This window comes from Polyodon spathula, chromosome 5, assembly GCF_017654505.1.
Source record: "Polyodon spathula isolate WHYD16114869_AA chromosome 5, ASM1765450v1, whole genome shotgun sequence".
Lineage (NCBI taxonomy): Eukaryota > Metazoa > Chordata > Actinopteri > Acipenseriformes > Polyodontidae > Polyodon > Polyodon spathula.
This window is the reverse complement of record NC_054538.1, coordinates 73240709-73257261: the sequence shown is the minus strand read 5'-3', so window position 1 is coordinate 73257261 and position 16553 is coordinate 73240709. Positions and strand designations below refer to the sequence as shown.

Genomic DNA, 16553 nt, shown 5'->3' with positions numbered 1-16553 from the left:
GATGGAACTTAATTCTCTCTCCTCTGGGTTTTAAAGATCTTATTTGGGAATGCCTTAGAACCTTCTGCCATTCTCCCTCTGTCCACATTAACAAATAGACACCGGCCTTATTTATTTTGTTCTTAGATCTCTGTATGCTGCTGATTAAGTCTGAACCACATATTTTATTGTGTTGTTTGTACATTGCAATTGTCTTTTGTTGTTTCCTGGGACTTTGTCTCAATGGCTTAAATAAATAAATATATACATTAAACCAAAAAGGCAGTGCAGATAGCAGGGACTCATTAGAGCCTTGTGGCAGGAAATGGCTTTGCGGAGACCCAGACCAGAAGAAAGCACAACCAGAACAGAGGTACGGTGCAGTGGCGCATGTGCCATTTTATTAATTAACAAAAAAAAAAAAAAAAAATATTTGAACAAAAATAAAACACTTGCTCACAGAGCATAAATAAATCAATTAAACAGAATAAATCACGAACACAAAATAAATGCTAAGGTCCGGCTGGGCAGTAGCCTTCACAGATCCTTATTCTTTTAAAATCTCTCTCGCCTCTCACTCTCCCGTTCTCCACTTCTGAACACCCTCCGCTAACATGGAGAGCTGCAGGCTTTTTATACAGGTGACCATCTCCCGATTAGCAACAAATTAATCACTTAATTAATTTGGGAGATGACCACCTTCAACACGGGTTTTAATAAGGTGGATGGGGCTTCCCATCCACACTGCAAAACAAAACGCACGGCGGTTCGCCGTCATTTATAAACAAATATATTTTTAAAACAATAACACAAAAATGCACGGCTGCGCCGTCATACAAAATAATAAACAAATACAAAATAACACAGGGGCGGAGGGGAAGACCCCGTTTTACAATAAACACTGTGCAGGGCTGCTCGCCCTGTTACAGGCCTATACAAATGGTTACGCAAACCGAAATCGAGAGCGACGTACCAACATAGAGAAAAGGTCTGGTAAGATAAGTACAGTTGAAATGAGACTTCCCTTTAACGAAACAGAGGTGATGTAATAAAACATCTCTATCTTCCCTTACTTGCATTTATCCACAAGGGAGTACATCACCCAGGTTCAATATAGAGTTAAAGGAAAACAATAAGTATTTGCAGCAGATCTGTTAAGATCATGATACAACACATCCCTCTTGTGTCATCTGCAAACTGAGGTTCTTTGATCTCCTCTTAATAGTTGGGGGAGAGGCTGACGGATCACAATTTCTTCATCATCGTTTGTGTGTGACATTCTACAGACTTCTGTGGCGAAAGCACACATTTCACATTACTGGTTCATTAGGACACTTAAACCAATAAACCTTCAACTCCAATTAGAGAGGGTTTCTATATACATGAAAAAGCCTGGGTGCTAGAAAATCACAGACACACAAATACAGAATTTTATTTGAATTCAAATATTATTTCAAAAGGCTTGATTACTATATTTTCTTTTGCAAATTTGACTAAAAGTTCTGTAATATTCAATACGTGAGGTTTAGGTTTTTCATGATGGGTAAAAGTATCATTTCTGCAAGTTACTAGCATCATATTTCACTGCGCTTTACTATGCTTCTAACACACAAACATTAATCTAGTGCCAGCAGTATGCATACAATAAATTACAGGGTTTGCCCTCTAGAATTAAGGACTACCGAGGATATTTCAGGCAGTCAGAATGCCGCTTTGACTGCTGTATGCCACGACACAATGAAACCTGATTAATGATATCATATTGATGTCCTGCCTTGCTTTTATTCTCAAAATTAGTTATTTTTCAATGAAGTCACAATGGAGTAAAGTATTTACCATGCAATGTATCACAATCAGGGATTAGGCAATTTACAAGACCTAGCGCTGCCAGGGAACCATCATGAAACAAGTCTAAGTGTGGAGTGACAGACTGGGGAAGACAAGGACTGCAGAGGATTGTGACATGAGGAAGTACAGCAGGAAGGATTAACAAACTGCTGGACAAGAGGCTATGTTACGAGAAACACCAACCCCTTGTATTATTTGTTGGGCTTCAGGTTCTTTAAGCAAGCAAAAGATTCCTTTCTAGTGTCTTTGGTTATTCTTTATTTAAAACGGCATGATCCAGGTCTTTTCTGATATTACTTTTTGTCCTTCAGTGTTATCAGAAACTGTATTTGTTTTGCCAATCACACAGACATCAGCAGACGCCATAAACTTTTCTAAAAGAAAAAAATGCACCCGGCAGTACCGTCACACTTTTTAAACAAGAGTCTGATGTTTATATTTGTACAGGAATGACCTCTATTATGTATTCCTGTCAGCAAGGCAATTTAGCATTTTCATGGCTCCAGATTTACAATCAGGTTAGTCCAGCTAACATCTGGTGCTTGTTGATTGATTGTTATGAGAAAAGCAAGTAAAAGCTTATTAAAAGCTGAATGAAATGCATTACAATAGCAGTCTAAGCAATGGCAGATCAAACGTTCACCAGCAACGATCTGCAGATATACATAAACAATGTCTACACATGGTTAATAACTGACAGCAATAACAGAGCTGGATGAGTCAGCAGACTTGCGAAACAACGCATCTGTGGGTTCCAACCATCACGATCCACTTGTGACCACAGTTGTGCTATTTGATAGTGCTTTCCGCAATCGCTAATTTAGCAACCTCGCGCTTAAAGCTAAAATTTAGCAGGAACGAACAACAAGGAAAGATTTAATGCGTGCCTTTAACGAATCATCTTGCAAATGAATTGTGTGATTCTGGGACTGCGTTATCCAAGTAGAACCCATTTTTTTTTATGTCAAAGGCCTTGATGAGAACATTTCCCACCCTTGTATCTTCCTTCCTTTGAACTTGCGTTTAATGCACTTTCTTGATTATTGTATTATTTATGACATGGATCATAACTAAAATCAAGCTACCAGCAACTGTGACCTGTTTGTACTGAAGTCATTTTTACAGAAAACCACCATTGAAAAGCTAGTCAGTGTTATACATTTGACTTTATCTAATGTGGACAGTTAAAGGGAGTGATGAGGGAACACGTTTAACTTTTTAAACAAGCCTGAAATATATGCTGAGGAGTCTGCAGCTGGCTGTTACTTCATTAACATGTCGGCTCCCCTGGTCACCAAGCTGAACAGTAATGTGACATTTGTATAATAAAATTGCTTGTTAAGAACCCACTGGTCAGAGATTAATGAAGAGCCTGGACTCAAGAGAGGACTAGCAGGAGGGGCAGAATTTCACACGTCAGCCCAGGAACATGCCATGGTGTTTTTAGTGCCCAAGCTACAGCAATGCTCCAGCTGTAGCAATAGGAATGTAGTGTTTGTGAAACACTTTACAGCTAGTTTCTTAACAGTGGCTCAGAGGCCAGAAACACACATTCAGAATGGGTGCCAATAATAGCCTCATTCCTTTTCTTTAGGCATTCGTTTTTAAACACATTTTGATTATTAAATCAGTTTGGCAGAGAACGTTTTTAAAAACATAAAATGCTACAAATGTAAGGCAGAAACCGATATTCTCCAACAAACATAATTACATAACAGTAACAGGGTCTGATTTGCTTGCATCAAAAACAAACTATTTACACATTGCTGTAGTTACAGCAGGTCTGACGACACTTACAAGGAAACTTTTTTTTTTTTTTATTTACAAATAATTCTGAAGGTATCAAGAAGCAGATTTTGACTTTGTCTTTTTAGGGACTTCTGAGACATCTGCTACATCCTGAAATTCAATCAGAGGGAATTTCACTTGCTGCTCATACCACTTGGCAACAGTAAGGAGGTTCTTCTCGCAAAACCCCTGCCCAATGAACTGGAGGCTGATGGGAAGGTTTCTCTCTGACAACGCAACAGGAAGTGTCACGGCTGGGAGACCTGGAACAAAATAAGAATGTGAGCAGGAAATGAAGCAGTATGTTACAGGGACAGAAAGATGTGCCACAAAAGTGAATCATTAAAAAAAGGCTTAACCCATTAAATGTCATAGTTCTCATTTGAGGAAAGCCTACTTTCTCTAACTACACTGTTGTGATAACTTACTCTAATTTTGTTAATTAAGTGCAATGTATCAAATTACATAAATACAGCTTGTGTTCTGATTTTTTCAAAGAAAAATATATTCAGTACTTAATGGGTAAAACTGATAGCCCAGGTATTAGATATAAGTCGCCCTGGCTAAGAAATAAATAATAATAATAACAACAACAATAATAATAAATAAAGTGCATATACACAAAGCTGTATGTGTTCCTTTCCACCATTACTGTCTATTTGTAAACCTGAAATGTAAAGAAAAAGACAAATGTTTTTCGTATGTTGGGTTGTTTATCAATTGTACGGTTCACAGTATATCATGGAAATATCCATAGCTTATTGTTTACTTTTTATTTACACACTGCTAAAAAATAATTACGAAAAGTGAAGAAAAGTATTATTTGGAAGCCAAGCAAGATTTTAGTTTTCTTATAACTGTTAATATGAGGAAAACAATAGTACACGGCTCCCAAGTCAGTTTACTTTTTAAAAACTTGTTCAACTGTGTAAAAATATAATAGGTTACAATTAACTTCCATGAAGCTGACATTGTGCTATCTGTTTGCTGAAACAAAAGCTGCTTGCTAGTTCTGATAAATCGAAAACTTTTATATATTTCTGTGCTTTCCAAGGATGTGGTTTTGAAGTGTTGCAAAGTATGCCAGCTAAGAATACCTAACACAACCTCTTTTGTTAGCGACGTGGCGAAAAAAGGTGGTGTTTCACTACGCCTGTTCTTTAAACAAAAACAAAATGCAGTCTGGCTTAGTGGTTAAGATTTAAAAAAAAAAGCTCAAGAGTCAGGTGACCAAATGTGCAATATACCTCAGATCTTCCTTGCCACTACCACAGCTCTCTGATCTCCTCTCACCACTGAGTTAATTCTCCGAACCTGCTGTACGCACCTGCCATGTTTGCACACTGTGTAAAAATGTCTTCCTGGGCGCTGCGGGTTCTGTTGTCTTCTTTGATAAACTCGGAGTGCCGTGCAGCATCGCTCAGTGTGGTGGGTGTTAGCAGCACATCCACCCCAGAGCTGAACACCTTCATGAAGTCGTTCGCAATGAGGCGCCTCACCTTCTGGGCTTTGGCAAAGTAGCGTTCATAATTCCTGAAATTGTACAGGAAAGTACTGAAGTGATCTTTCCATTAACATCAGCTAAATGTAACATTGTCCGATTTGTGGCTATGTTCATACACCTTGTGCACAATTCAACTGGTCCATTTGTTGTATATATACTGAGCTGCAGGTCATGCTTTTTTCCCCCCATATGATTATACTTGGGGCTTAAACATTTCCAAGTTAAATCCAAAATACCCTTTTGAGGAAGTTATTGTTTTGCATCGACTCAGGTACTTCTCTGAGAGATCGAGAAACAATCATGATCATCAGTATTGTTAAACTCATGGGAATCATTATAAATTAGGACACTTTTAAAAACGTTTTATCATTATAAATTAGGACACTTTTTAAAAAAATTTTGACGAGTGCACAAAATACCATAATAAATCATTCGCCTTTTTGACCTGTTCATCACAGAGTCTTTGTCACTTAATGTGATCACTTTCAATGTATTGTTTGTTTCAGATCAGCTCTTCCTGACTGAGTAAATAATGCAGAGAGCACACAAGCTGTATTATGTTGCCAACTGCTTTATCAGCAAAGTAATGACTTACAAACCCTCCATTGGACAATGCTGCCACTAAGACAGGTGGTAATATACTATAATACTGAGTTCCATCTTGTGTTGTCTCTGCGTTCTTCATCTCCAGCTGACTACATTGAAAGTTATCACATTAGTGGCTGCCTCTGAAACTAGTATAATTAACAGGTCAAAATAGTGAGTGATTTAGTATGAGTTTTTATTGGGCACTCTTAAAAAATAAACACAGTTAAAAGTCCTAATTATTATGTTCTTATTACCATGCATTACGATAGTGGCATTCAATGAAGGCTCTACCATGTGGTAGCTGACTGTGACTGGAGTTATGCACCCCGAGCCGAAGGCGAGAGCGCTAACGAAAGTCAAGGTCACTAACGAAAATTAAGATCAACTACCACACGGTACAGCTTCCATCGAGAGGACACTATCACTATTAGAAAACGATTTTTCTCATTATTTTTTTTAAATCTACATTTACCTTGAACTCGTAATTATTTGTTGTGTACCCTTCCACTTGGAAAAGATTTAGGAAAATAGTCCCAAAAAAAGCCAGGATCATACACAATTAGAGGATAAAAAAAAAAAAAAAAAAAAAAATTATTAAACAGATAACAAAAGACGACAAAACGGTTTCGACGAATACAAATACTGTTTTATTTGCCAAAGCTGCTTATAGTTTATCTGGACAGTGCCTGGTATGTGAATGAAGCTATATTACTGAACTGTCCGTGTCTCGCTTTGTTGTTGAAGGATGCTGTCTGAGCTCCAGTTGAGCTCACAGGCTGTGATTGGCTGACTTGGCAGTTGCAGGTACAAGATTTGTTGCTTTCGTCTGTGCAAAGTACTGATTGGCTGGTTTTGGTGGCTAATAAAATCAATTTGGACCAATTGTATCTTTTTGTATTTGCTGTCCTATAGGTGTGAGCTAAGCTTACAAATACAGCAAATCAAAATGGAAAAAGCAAGAACTTGCTCAGATTGATTTAAATTTGATTCACAGGCGATGGGGTGACATTCTACCATGTATTAATGCCCGCTACATCTGTAAGCTGATTGGCTGATGATACTGAATCATTTTCTAATATAGGTTTTACCATATGGATGTGTCCTTTCTCGTGTTTTAATACTCTTTACCTAAAAAAGAGGATTCCACAAGTCACAGTTGTACCAGAATGAAACCCTGCTCTATTTACAAATAAATGAACACCGTTCAAAAAAAAAAAAAAATGTAGAGCAGGTTTAATTTTGTTTTACCAAATTTAAGATAAACTTCTTACTGTTTTAAAAGGAAGTAGTTTCCAGACAGTATTCTTCCTCTCACGACATCATTGAACCCCTCGTGTCTGGTTGATGCATACATGACTTCGGTTGAGCTGTCTATCATGCTGCGATGGCCTTAAAGAAAAAAACAAAAAAACACACACACACACACACACACACGCTGAGACTTGCTACAGTGTTTTGGTTTGTTGAATGGCTTGTAAAAAACAAACCAAAAAATGAGATATGTGAAAAATATATATGTCTATATTGAAACAGGTAGGTTGAAATAATGTGGCAGTGAAATATTTCATTTTTACAGGACAACACTGACAATGGAATATAAGTAAGAAATGCAAAGACTACAGCTGAAACTGCACATGTCACATGACCTCATTATGTGAGCCATTTTAGGTCCGAGGGCAGCAACACATCTGGTTCGCAGAGTAACTTCAAATGCTTTCTGGGATACAAGGCTTGTACACCATGGAAGCACAGAATACAACTGTGTACCAAATATGAAAGCAATATCTCAAAGCCTTACTCTATCATCAAAAAGTCACACAACCCCAATATGCTGGCCATCCTAGGGCAATGGTCAAAATAAAGGGTGAGGAGTTTCCAAACCACTGAAAAAAAGAAGTTACCATCTTAATTTGTTTATGAGATATTAGCAGCAGAAGGCACACCAGCGGCAGACTTTCTCACTCACAAGCAACTCTCAGAGGGATGCTTAATTACTGGTTGCCATAACAGTCATTATTTGGCAGAACTGACAGACAGAAGTTAATGTTATTATAATTAGATTCTTAATATTGTGGCTGATTTAACTCACTTTAAAAACAGAATATGATAAAGCGTTCCCCATGGTGCATTCCCTATACAGCCATACTGTCAGACACATGTAATGTACACCTTCCTGATATAGCACATTCAATATAATACAACATTCAACATGAACAATATATGCCCTACACCAGTTGTTCTGCATGTATTCATGCCCCAGTACATATTGTGTATACATTGCTAATCCAATAATTCTTTATTATTTATTTTCTAATGAAATAAATACAAAAAAGTGTTATCAAGAGCAACACTGGACTGATATAAAAACACTCATTATGACTGATGTAATATGATTACATTAAATCAAAGCGATTTCTAAACATGCAAACAGAGTACATTAAAAGCCTATTTCGATTTAGTTAAATTAAAAGGATCTCTCTACCGTATTCCAGCCCATCAAAACGTGCCATGTTTGATGCCACCTCTGCTGTGCAGAGCACGTGATAACACACGATGGAGTGCTGGGTGTGAGGAAGGGACACCTCAACAACTCTGGCACCTGCCTTTTCAAAGAGCTCTGCAGCTTTGGTCCACTGGGCCAGTATTTCTTTGGACAAGCCAGGAGCATGATACTCCTAAAAGAAACAAAGCCTTTGTCAATACACAATGTTGAAATGTCATAATGGTAGATGTTTTTTCATAGTGGTCGCACAGATTAGATTGTCTAGAAAGGTGCTAGGGAAAAAAATATTATATCATTCAGTGCATTTAAAATATTATATCATTCAGCGCATTTACAATATTATATCATTCAGCACATTTACAATATTATATCATTCAGGGCATTTACAATATTATATTGTATCATTCAGTGCATTTAAAATATTACATCATTCAGTGCATTTAAAATATTATATCATTCAGTGCATTTACAATACTACGTGCCGTGTCACAGCTTTCTGCATTTGTGAACCTCCATTTTCAGTGTACTTTTATCCTTTTTACTCCTAAGATATCTAACACCATATCTTTAAAACTAACAATACCTTTCTTTTCAATTATGCTGATGTCAGAGACCAGGCCACCTTTACTGCAAAGTGTTCCAAGGCATTGTAAAATATAGACAGTTCTGATGAAGTCTGTTACAAGTTGCTTGAACAAAATTCTAACTATTCTAGTTGCAGTAACTTATTACTTCTGTCTCAGGCACAGTTCATATTTTACAGAGATTGTGACTTTCAATGCTCAATGTGTTTTTCATCATACCTTGTCAATTCTCTCAACTTTTTGGATAGACACATCCCTGAACACATTTTACCCAGTATTTCACAATATTACATACATGAATTTAACTGCACTGTTATTATTGGGCTGATGTGGAAATCCAACAGCAAGATCTGTTTTCTATGACAAAAAAGGGGATTAAATGGTAAAGAAGAACTAATTTAAGTCTTACCCTTGGAATACCAACACACACATTGCTGACATCTATCTCGTCTGGCAGGCTGAAAGGTTTGAATGGCTCTAGTACTGTAGTGGAGTCCTTTGGGTCATGACCACCTAGCACCCCTGAAACAAGAGACATGATTCATAATTCACTCTTATCGGAATTGGTGTGTACAGTGTGTGTGTGTGTGTGTTTTGGATTGTAAACCGTACCAAGCTGAATATCCACTGAAAGGCTTTACTGAGGTATGTACTGTCAGCAGACATGTCTTTTGTAATGTATGTTAGAAATCCTGCTAACAAAAATAAAACATGACAGCACTACAATGCAAAACATAAAGGTTGACACACACATAACTAGGCTTGCTACTATTCAATTTTTATTTTTTGCCAAACCGATTTATTTTATTTTATTTTATTTATTTTTTTCGATCTTTACTTTTCAATTCAAGCAGAAAATGGGTGAAATCGACCTTTATGCTTTAAAAACAAAACAAAACAAAAAAAAAAACCCAGACTTCTTATGCCATTGAAAAATGTCTCATTTAGCGAAATCCCCTGATCATATCCAACATCCAACAAAACCATGGTTACCAACATTCTAATTGAAATAACATTTGGTCATAGCTGAGCTATACACCTAAAAACAGTCTCAAATAAACTGTAGTAAACGCAGCATATAAAAGTGTATTACACAGACCTTTATAGCATAAACTTACGAGTAAAAATAATATGCACAGAACAAAACATTAGATAGATGACCAGAACTAACTTGCACTTATTATTTGGAGTCTGAGCTCCCCCTCTCCTGCTTCAGCACAGCTGGACTCAGAGTCACTGGAAGGTAAGGCAGACAGGCCAGCTTTGTCCTGCTGCGTAGACTTCAGCGATCGGTCAGGGTATTGTGCACAATATTCATAGGTGTTTATCTTTTGCGCCCCATTTTCAACTCAAACTAGTAACTGTCTTTTGTATACCTAAAGCAAAAGCGTACACACACCTTAACCTGCTAATTTAAAAGTAGGCGCTTTGAATAACAAGCGCTGTAGATGGCAAATGAGAACATTCTAGCACTGCTTCAGTCAACGAGATCCATCAGAACAGGGTGAAACTACAGTACTAATGGACCACTGAGATGACTGACAGCGACCCCCAGCCATTCAGAGCGGAAAGGAGACGGGACAGATAGCAAGGAAAAAAACTACACAAACTAGAGATGATTTCTAAATGATTATTTTTGGTAAGAAAATAAAAAAATAGCGAGTGCTTTTACCAAAGTTTATCGTATATAAATTTATTTCAGTCTGTGGCAGGACAAAAGCCCTGCACGTGTAAATAATCTACTGTTGTGTATATGTATAGTTTAAAAAAATTAATAATAATATAAGTGTGTACTAGATATGGCGGGCATTTTCAGCTGTAAATCAAGTTGAAAAGTTTTGAATTTCAGTTTGGCAGGGATGGGGTTAAATCCAACTCTGCCAAATCCATGTGCAGAATGTGGCTGGGGCTTAATTGACTAATTGATGATCAACTAAGCCCAACCACATGGTATGAAAAAAAGCTGGAAAGCCAGTTCTTTCGTTCTAGCTTCAGCAAGCATGCAGCCTCACTACTATGTGGATAGACAGGGTGAGAGCTGTGTAGGGATTAAATATAGGGTATTTTGATCCCACAACAGTTTATTTTAGTGTGTCACAGAGTAGGTTCTGGAGTGGGACCTCCCTTTTAGTGGGAGCAGAGCTAAGCCAGTGTTTGGCAAACTTTTGTTTTTAGCTGTTTTCTCATTGTATTTTGTTTTGCATTTTTGGAGTTATTATTTTGATTACATTCTGTTTGTATGTCCTCCTGCACTATGGCATACATTGTTCATACCCCGAGGGCGGCCATCTGTCACTGCAACTTTCTGTTTGTTTGAATAAACTTGGTTGTCTGAGTGGTGTTGTTCTCTCTCTCTCTCGCTCGCTCGCTCGCGCTCGCTCTCACTCTCTCTCTCTCGCTCTCTCTCTCCACCCACAACAAAAGCAGCAGGTACATAGACCCCCTGTTGTAATGTTCACTAAATGCTTGTATTTAACATGTTTTCTTGAATGATCTTATATTAAGTGTAGGGTGCCAGCACTTTTGCCTGCGACTGTATATCTCATACCTAGAACGGTGGCTGCATCATGCACACTCCGGGTCAGGATGCCAGGTACGTCCATGGAGTTCACCAGGGGGATGAGTCCGTGGCGAGAAAGGAGCCCGTAAGTAGGTTTTAGGCCAACAACTCCACAGTGAGCAGCAGGGTTCCTCGTTGACCCGCCTGTGTCTGAGCCCAATGACCTATACGACAACACTGTGGTTAGAACAGTCACAAAGTGGTCTGAAAACGAACAGCACCTGGGGTTCTGAATGCAACATGTATATTTAAGGTTTTACAGTGGGAAAATATTAGAAATAATAATAAATCAATTGACACTAAAATCAGCCAGAAATCTGAACTCAGTTCCCTGTCATAATATTACACTACTAGATAAATAAGAAAGGTAATGAAGGCTAACAAAGATGTGCTGTACAACCATGTGTAGTTATTAATTATCACTTCAAAACGTCTATGGTGACCATTACACTAGTTATACACTCAAGAGTTTATGACACAAGAAAAAAAAACTACTTCAGTTTAAACAAAGTATTATAAAACCGAATAACAAACAACTTGACCTTGAATTATATTACAGTAGTTGTTTGGTTCCTGTTTTTCTATGATTACGTGAATTTTACTTTTTAATATATATATATATATATATATATATATATATATATATATACACACACACACACACACACACACACACACACACAACCCCAGTTACAAGATATGATAAATGCAACTTACGCAAAACAGGTTAACGAAGCAACAGAAGCAGCACTCCCCCCTGAGCTTCCACCTGCTATCAACCAATCAGAATTGTCCTTGGTGTTGTCAGGATTCTGTGCACACCTCTCTTGGTACTGCCTGGAATAACCCCAGGGATTGCGCACTGGTCCAAAGATGGTATCTGTGCTGCCAGAACTAGAGGAACAGCCAGGGATTAAGATTGTGCTGCCATGGCTCAAGATGTATGCAATTAACAGAAAGATTCAGTCAAAAGGACTGGTACTCATGCTCCTCTCAGTGCAATTTTATGTATGTGTGCGTATAATTATATTATATTTGCATATATATATGTTAGTTTTCTTGTTGATAATGATTTAAAATTTGGCAATGCTCATAACCCCCCAAAAAACTGTGGGTAATAGCCCTAATAATAATAATAATAATAATAATAATAATAATAATAATAATAATAATAATAATAATACCTCTAGCAAACTAGAAACTGAAAAACAAATACTTCCAAAAAGAGGAGACGGGATTATATACATTCTAATTGATATATGTTGAAGGTTTGTTCCTTACCCCATTGCAAATTCATCTAAGTTTGTTTTGCCCATAAGCACAGCACCTTGGTCCAGCAACTTCTGAACTACAGTTGCATTGAATGGAGGGATATAGCCTGAGAGCACAAAGTAGAAATCAGCTTGTGTTTGAAACTGTATTACTTACTGGTATAACATACTCTATTTCTTTTAGAATACATGGAGTAGTGGGAAATGCCTTAAGTGTCTAAACAGCCCCCTGGTAACATGTCTATCAGAATACAATAAAGTCAAATACTGCAGGATATCCTATCTATTTTTATCGTTTTATTACCCATAACAGCATGATATAATGGAATTAACAGAAGGCAGGAAACTGCGAATGTCACAATTCAAACGGAGAACAAGTAACTCCTTCTGTTTTATACTACACAAAGCACATCACATTTCATTTCAACTGGTACAGATCTAAGTTGCACAAAAGTTAAACTTAAAGCATTTTTTATTGACATTATTTTAACACTGTTCTCCATTATGTAATAGTATTCGATTTACAATGTGGAGGTCAGATGATATGTATGAAAAAAAAAAGTTAATTTCATGAGAAAAATGAGAGGGGAACGGAGTTAAAAAAAAAAAAAAATGTAGACGTTCAGAGTTTTATTATCTGTCACAATTCTCAGTAGTTTACCCTGCAGAACGCCTTTCAATATATATATATATATATTATGAATATTTCAAACCCTAATGCAGTGATATTGAAGGTCATACCTTTTAACATTTGAGAAGCACATGTTGTTTGAATGCCTGCTGTAGAAAAGTTATCCTTCACTGCAATGGGAATCCCATCTAGTGGCCCCAGTGTCTCACCTGAGGGGAAAACCTCCTGTAATCAATTGCTTATAAAAACTCTCGACTGCAGTGTCAATAAAAGTTGCTCCTGAGTAGCGCATCGGTAAAGGCTCTCCGGGTGGAGTGCAGGATGCGCCCTATAGCCTGGAGATCGCTGGTTTGAGTCCAGGCTGTTCCACTGCCGACCGTGGACTGGAGTTCCCAGGGGGGCGGCGCACAATTGGCCAAGGGGTTGGGGGGTTGGGGGGCTTAGGTCGGCCAGGGTGTCCTCGGCTCACTGCGCACCAGCGACCCCTGTAGTCTGGTCAGGCGTCTGCAGGCCTGCCTGTCAGCTACCCAGAGCTGCGTGGTCCTCCGACGCTGTAACTCTGAGGTGGTTGCGTGGCAGGCCTGCTGAGTGAAAAGAAGCGGACGACTGACGACACACGTTTTGGAGGACGCATGTGTCCGGCTTTGTCCCTCCTTAGTCAGCGCGGGGGTGGCAGCGGTGAGCCAGGTTGAAATAGACAATAATTGGGCTTACCAAATTGAGGAGAAAATAAGAAAAATAATTGCCGATTCCAAATTTTAAATAAATAAATAGATAAATAAAAAATAGATAAATAAAAGTTGCTGATAACAATATACTCAATTAAAAGGTTGGTATGGACATGAAATATCAAAAGTTGTGTGTTCTTCCTGTTGTTAGATGCCACCCTTGTGTCCTGTGTAATTAAGACCCTGTGAAAATTGTGGAAATTTCCTTTAAAATTCACGGTAGTGTCACGGGTAAAGCATCGTATTTCACGGAATGTGCACAGAACTATTTTATAAATTATGCGTACAGATTATTATTATTTTTAAATGCAGCGACATCATCAAAATCAATGTCAAATTTCTCAAGCACTTTACAATAGCTTGTGAAATGGTGTTGTAATTAACAGCCTGTAGGTAAAGGAAATCTGCAAGGACAGCTTTCAATTCTAGTACATCAGATGCATGTTCACCTTTTAGGTCTTGCAAAACAAATACAATGTGTAACCCATACTGATCTTGGCATACATCAGTTGACTCATTAGTGATCACTGACAAGCAACCAGACTTATCAACTCCATAATCTCCTGCTTGTGATACTCTGCAACTTTAGGTAAGTATTCATGTCTCAGCTGGGCTGATGAGGGAATCACTCCACCATTTACTACGCTCAGTCTGAAGAATTTACATAACTTTTGGTTGTCCAATTTTTCAAAAGGGATATTTGCGCAAACAAACCCCTCTGTCAGGTCAAAACTGAATGTGCTTTGTACTTCACTGTTTTCAGTGGACTTTGGGAACATGGAAGTCATTGTTTTTTTTATTTTTTTTACAAGCACACCAGTCACAGTACTGCTCTGGACTTCTGCTTCCTCTTTCAGCGAGTACTTAGAATATTGCGATATTATGGCTAATTTCACGATTTCCAAACAGTCTGTGAAATCGCAGTTTACACAAGGCCTTATCTTTACTCACTTCCAGGACTATGTCCAATCTCTAATGTATGAAATACATCTGGTGGAAACAGGACAGGACAATTATGGACTCACTTTCACCTCTAGAGGCAGAGTGCTGCAGGGGAAAAGCTGGTGATGACTAACTACATTGTGGTTTACCAGATGCACAGGTTAGACATGACTCAACCTTAAGCCCCTTTCCCACTGGCATGTTCTACCCGGGTCAGGACCCTGCGTCATGCAGGTCGGGTACGCGATTTCACACTGCTTTTGATAAAGCAGGGTTGACCTGGGTGACAGACGCAAGTGCACAATGCACATATCAATGCCCCAGAAGCAGCCTGTTATGGACGCTTCCATCCAAGTTTCTCTGGATTGTCTCAATCAACAAAAATATGGCTAAACAGAATAAACAGAAATATTCCTTGCGGATGTGAAACCTTCACGTAAACATGGCTGTTTGTTATTTCCTCTGCTTATGAACGACTGCCATGCATTTTGTTTCGCTCAACCCGGGTCAAAGTCTGTCGGCCCACATCCTGAGGTGGGTCGCTGGGACCTGGGTCAATCCGGGTACGACCCAGGTATGTAGGTTTCACTCTTTGTGGGATTGTGACCCTGGTAGAAGGGTAGGCGTGCCAGTGTAAAAGGGGCTTAAGACATGCTTCAAACTTCTTAAGTTTAAAAAGTCACCAGTACATAATGGTGGAAACAGAAAATTATTATTTTTAAAAATGTAAACAGGAAGAAGAATACATTTGTAATTATATTACCCACTCATATTGAGTTTCTCTTTACGATTTAAAAAACATGTTTTTAAACTTTGTATCTAACCCGTATTTTACAAGACATATTGGAAACAAAATCTTTAAACATCTCCATGATGTTCTAAAGTTGCCACTAAGTGATACATATCCATACCACCTATAAAGCACATACCTTTTAGAAACCTCTTGTCTGCCTGCTCTGCTTGCTTCAGTGCGATTTCTTCAGTGACAGTTACGTAGACATTAAGAAACTTTGTTTTCCTGACAAAGTGCAGGCATCTTTGACAGAGCTCTGTGGGGCTTACTCGGCCTTCCCTGAGAGCCAAGGCAACCTGATGATAATAAATAAGGTCGTTTCATCATAAAAATGGTCCACTAGTCATGCCTGTAGAACATGGGCCTTTTCTCATTTCACCAGCTTTACAGATAATTACAATACAGTTGTAAAATTAGACATACGTTTCAAAGAGAAGTGTGTTTTGTTCTATAGACAGAACACATCAACCAGCTACACAATAAACCTTGACCTTCGGCAGTTCAGGTATTAAAATATGAGCAATCGAAGCGCTCAGCTGCAAATCTCACATTGATTTTTAATTCATGTCACAGGCAAACACATTGGTATTTCGCATTTACGACTCCAACAAATATTGTATTCAGTGTATACATTATGTCCACTTACTTCTCTTAATGTCAAGCCCAGCATGTCTCAAAGCGCCCCCCGCTTTTAACATAAAAACGCAACCTTCACCATGGGCTCCCCATGGACGCTGACATCTTGTTTTCATTCCGAGCCTCACAATCTCGAGCTCCCTGATTGGATAGTTTGGTGCGAAGGTGATATGTTTCTGATTTTCAATAGGCTGCAAG

General features: G+C 38.3%; 1 protein-coding gene across 1 annotated transcript; it reads right to left on the bottom strand.

The window, feature by feature from the left end:
* Positions 1 to 837: 837 nt before the first annotated feature.
* qrsl1 (glutaminyl-tRNA amidotransferase subunit QRSL1) lies at positions 838 to 16484 on the bottom strand. The gene is made up of 11 exons (XM_041251270.1): positions 16366 to 16484; positions 15856 to 16015; positions 13367 to 13465; positions 12636 to 12732; positions 12072 to 12248; positions 11343 to 11518; positions 9204 to 9316; positions 8190 to 8382; positions 6979 to 7096; positions 4943 to 5148; positions 838 to 3878 (listed from the first exon to the last, which is right to left on the bottom strand). Exons 1-11 carry the CDS (start codon positions 16387 to 16389, stop codon positions 3670 to 3672), a joined length of 1572 nt encoding a protein of 523 aa, XP_041107204.1. The 5' UTR covers positions 16390 to 16484; the 3' UTR covers positions 838 to 3669.
* Between the last annotated feature and the right edge of the window lie 69 nt (positions 16485 to 16553).